A 3,194-nucleotide genomic window follows, 5' to 3' on the forward strand; every position below is an offset into this window, starting at 1 on the left:
AGTCTAATCTTCAGCAATTCTGCTATTATTTACTCTATCCGATTAAAGTCTCATGTCAAAGCATAGCCATTGTAAATAGTCAAGGGTCTGGCGTGGGGGCAGATAGTGGAGATTTGATGAGTCAGTGGATCTAAGACCTCCACAATAGGCTGCACATGGCTCCACAATAGTGAAGGTTAATGCGGTTTTTCTGTTGGCTGCTGCTGAGTGTGCAGGCCTGATGCGCATTCTGCACTAAATGAGGGGCCCTGTCCTATAAAAACACTGGACAAGGGCTTGGCCACCACATTGATTATACTGGATCTGTCCCACCTCAGTACGTGAGTATGCCACTGTCTTAGCCCTCAAAGTGAAACGTCAGGTTCCTGTACAATGCTAAAGAGCACAGACAGAGCAAATGTGATCATATTGACCAAAAAAGATCATGTCAGCAGGAAACACATACTGTCAACACTCGATCCAGGAATCGATTTTCACTTGATCTACCCAGGAATTTCTCACATGGGTGCATGAATTCACACTGTGGTCTTGGTTATGCCCCTCTCCTCTCTTCATTTTCCTCATAGAGAGTGCGGTGATCGACAGCAGCCATGAATCCGCAAGAGCAGTTGGAGCAGAAGGGGAAATTTAGGATGACCGTGTTCGAGGAGGAATACTTCCAGGGCAAGAGCTGTGAATTCAGATTTGAGTGCCAGAACATTCTGGATAGAGACTTCAGAAAGATTCGCTCCATTAAGGTGGAGAACGGCCCGTAAGTGTAGCCTCTGGATGTTTTAATGTGCAAAATGTGAAGCAGAGAGGATATATGATTGTCATGTCTAATATTAGAGATATATTTTTATTGATCGAAATGAGTGAGAGTTTTGTAAAATTAGAAGTAATATGTGCATAGATATAAAATATATATTCACATCTGTTTTTTAATGCATTAAATTAATCAAAAGTGGCAGTAAAGACATGTATAATGTTACAAATGATTTCTACTTCAAGTAAACGTTGAACTTTCTGTTAATCAAAGTATCTTGAAACAATGTAAACAAAAATAGCAAGCACTACAAATATTTTTAAAATTGATAATAAGGAATAATAATGTAAAATCAGAAGGATCTGAAGGATCACGTGACACTGAAAACTGGAGTAATGGCTGCTGAAAATTCAGCTTTGCCATCACAGGTATAAATGACATTTTGAAATATATTAAACTAATTTTTTTTTTATGTAATAACATTTCATAATATTAATGTTTTACTGTACTTTTGATCTGGGTGAGCATAAGAGGAAAAATATAATTTATATGTATTTTAAAATTATTCGATTAATCTATAATAATAATAATAATAATTACAATTATATAATTACATTATTATTGTTTTTTATTACTTAAAATATGCCTATATTAGAATTACAATGACTATTTGTATCTCTTTACTTGATAGCAGTGCCCCACAAAACCACATACTACTCAAACAATATTTCCAACTGTAACTATAGCTTCAATGCTGTTTTTTGTTATATTTATATAAACTGGAACAACAACAGAGAGATAGTGGCGATAGTTCATGTGGCTGGCAGCTGCCTGCTGTGGTGGTGACAGATGAGCTGATAAAGCAACACAGAGCCGCTCCATTCAGTCCACACCATTGTGTTTGCTTTGCTTTTGTGTCCTGATCATGTAATAACATTTCATAATATTAATGTTTTACTGTACTTTTGATCTGGGTGAGCATAAGAGGAAAAATATAATTTATATGTATTTTAAAATTATTCGATTAATCTATAATAATAATAATTACAATTATATAATTACATTATTATTGTTTTTTATTACTTAAAATATGCCTATATTAGAATTACAATGACTATTTGTATCTCTTTACTTGATAGCAGTGCCCCACAAAACCACATACTACTCAAACAATATTTCCAACTGTAACTATAGCTTCAATGCTGTTTTTTGTTATATTTATATAAACTGGAACAACAACAGAGAGATAGTGGCGATAGTTCATGTGGCTGGCAGCTGCCTGCTGTGGTGGTGACAGATGAGCTGATAAAGCAACACAGAGCCGCTCCATTCAGTCCACACCATTGTGTTTGCTTTGCTTTTGTGTCCTGATCAGTAGAGATCACTGCCATGTAAAACACTGTTGTTTCCTGGTTTGCGTTTTCTATGACATTCTGTCTCTCTCAGCTGGGTGGGTTACGAGTATCCTGAGTTCCAGGGCCAGCAGTTTATCCTGGAGAAAGGAGACTATCCCTGTTACCAGGCCTGGAGTGGCAACAGCAGTTACAGAACAGAGCACATGCTCTCTTTCAGACCTATTAAATGTGCTGTAAGTTTATCCCGGGGGGCACAAGCAACATTATGTCAAATCTGTGAAGACTTACTCCAGTACCTCTTTCATCATCTCTGCAATTTCGGCACATTAGGTTTACTTCATAACAAATATCCTCAAAGTCATCACCTCCGTGATCTCATTTCCCATACTCACCCTCTCCCCGACAGAACCACAGTGACAGTAAGATTACCCACTATGAGTGTGAAGACTTCATGGGACATAAATTTGAGATGTGTGAGGATTATCCCTCCCTTCAAGCTATGGGTTGGTGCAGCAAGGAAGTTCCCTCAATCAAAGTCAACTCTGGAGCGTAAGTCACCTCACCAGCTTTTTAACATCATCTGCCATTAATAAACTAGGATAAATAACTAAAAATTGAATAACTATATTTAATTATTCAGTATTTTTTTTAATGTTTGTTAATAAAAAAATGTATACACATTTTTTAGATATATATTATACACTTATTTTATATATTTGACTTTTTATGTTTTATATAGTATATTTATATATACGTAATATATTCGATTTTCAGTAAAAATGCATATCTACAATACATGCAATCAAAACATTTATTTGTAACAAACATTACATCACTTTGTGATTTTACACTCTCACAAAGATGGTATCTTTTCAAAAGGTACAAATATGTACACTTTAGGTATTATTATGCACCTTCAAGGTACTCATATGCACCCTTTAGGGGTAAATAAGGTACCAATGTGTACCTTTTGAAAGGGTACTGCCCCTGTGACAACTTTTGTACCTTTTTTCTGAGGGTGTATATATATATATATATATATATATATATATATATATATATATATATATATATATATATATATACTGTATATA

The 3,194-nt window shown here is 35.1% G+C and overlaps 1 protein-coding gene across 2 annotated transcripts in view; it reads left to right on the forward strand.

Annotated features, from left to right (window-relative positions):
• The first annotated feature begins 228 nt into the window (after nt 1-228).
• Nucleotides 229-3,194, forward strand: part of cryba2b (crystallin, beta A2b) — a 3,465-nt gene continuing 499 nt past the window's right edge. The window contains exons 1-4 of one of the 2 annotated variants that reach the window (XM_016246676.1): nt 229-320; nt 567-751; nt 2,192-2,333; nt 2,507-2,649. In XM_016246676.1, the coding sequence (XP_016102162.1) occupies nt 591-751; nt 2,192-2,333; nt 2,507-2,649 (446 nt within the window). In that variant the 5' untranslated portion in view covers nt 229-320; nt 567-590. The remainder of the gene's footprint in view (nt 321-566; nt 752-2,191; nt 2,334-2,506; nt 2,650-3,194) is intronic. The other variant, XM_016246677.1, reaches the window with a different exon arrangement.

The sequence above is a fragment of the Sinocyclocheilus grahami genome, unplaced genomic scaffold (assembly GCF_001515645.1).
Source record: "Sinocyclocheilus grahami isolate Dianchi unplaced genomic scaffold, SAMN03320097.WGS_v1.1 scaffold807.1, whole genome shotgun sequence".
NCBI lineage: Eukaryota > Metazoa > Chordata > Actinopteri > Cypriniformes > Cyprinidae > Sinocyclocheilus > Sinocyclocheilus grahami.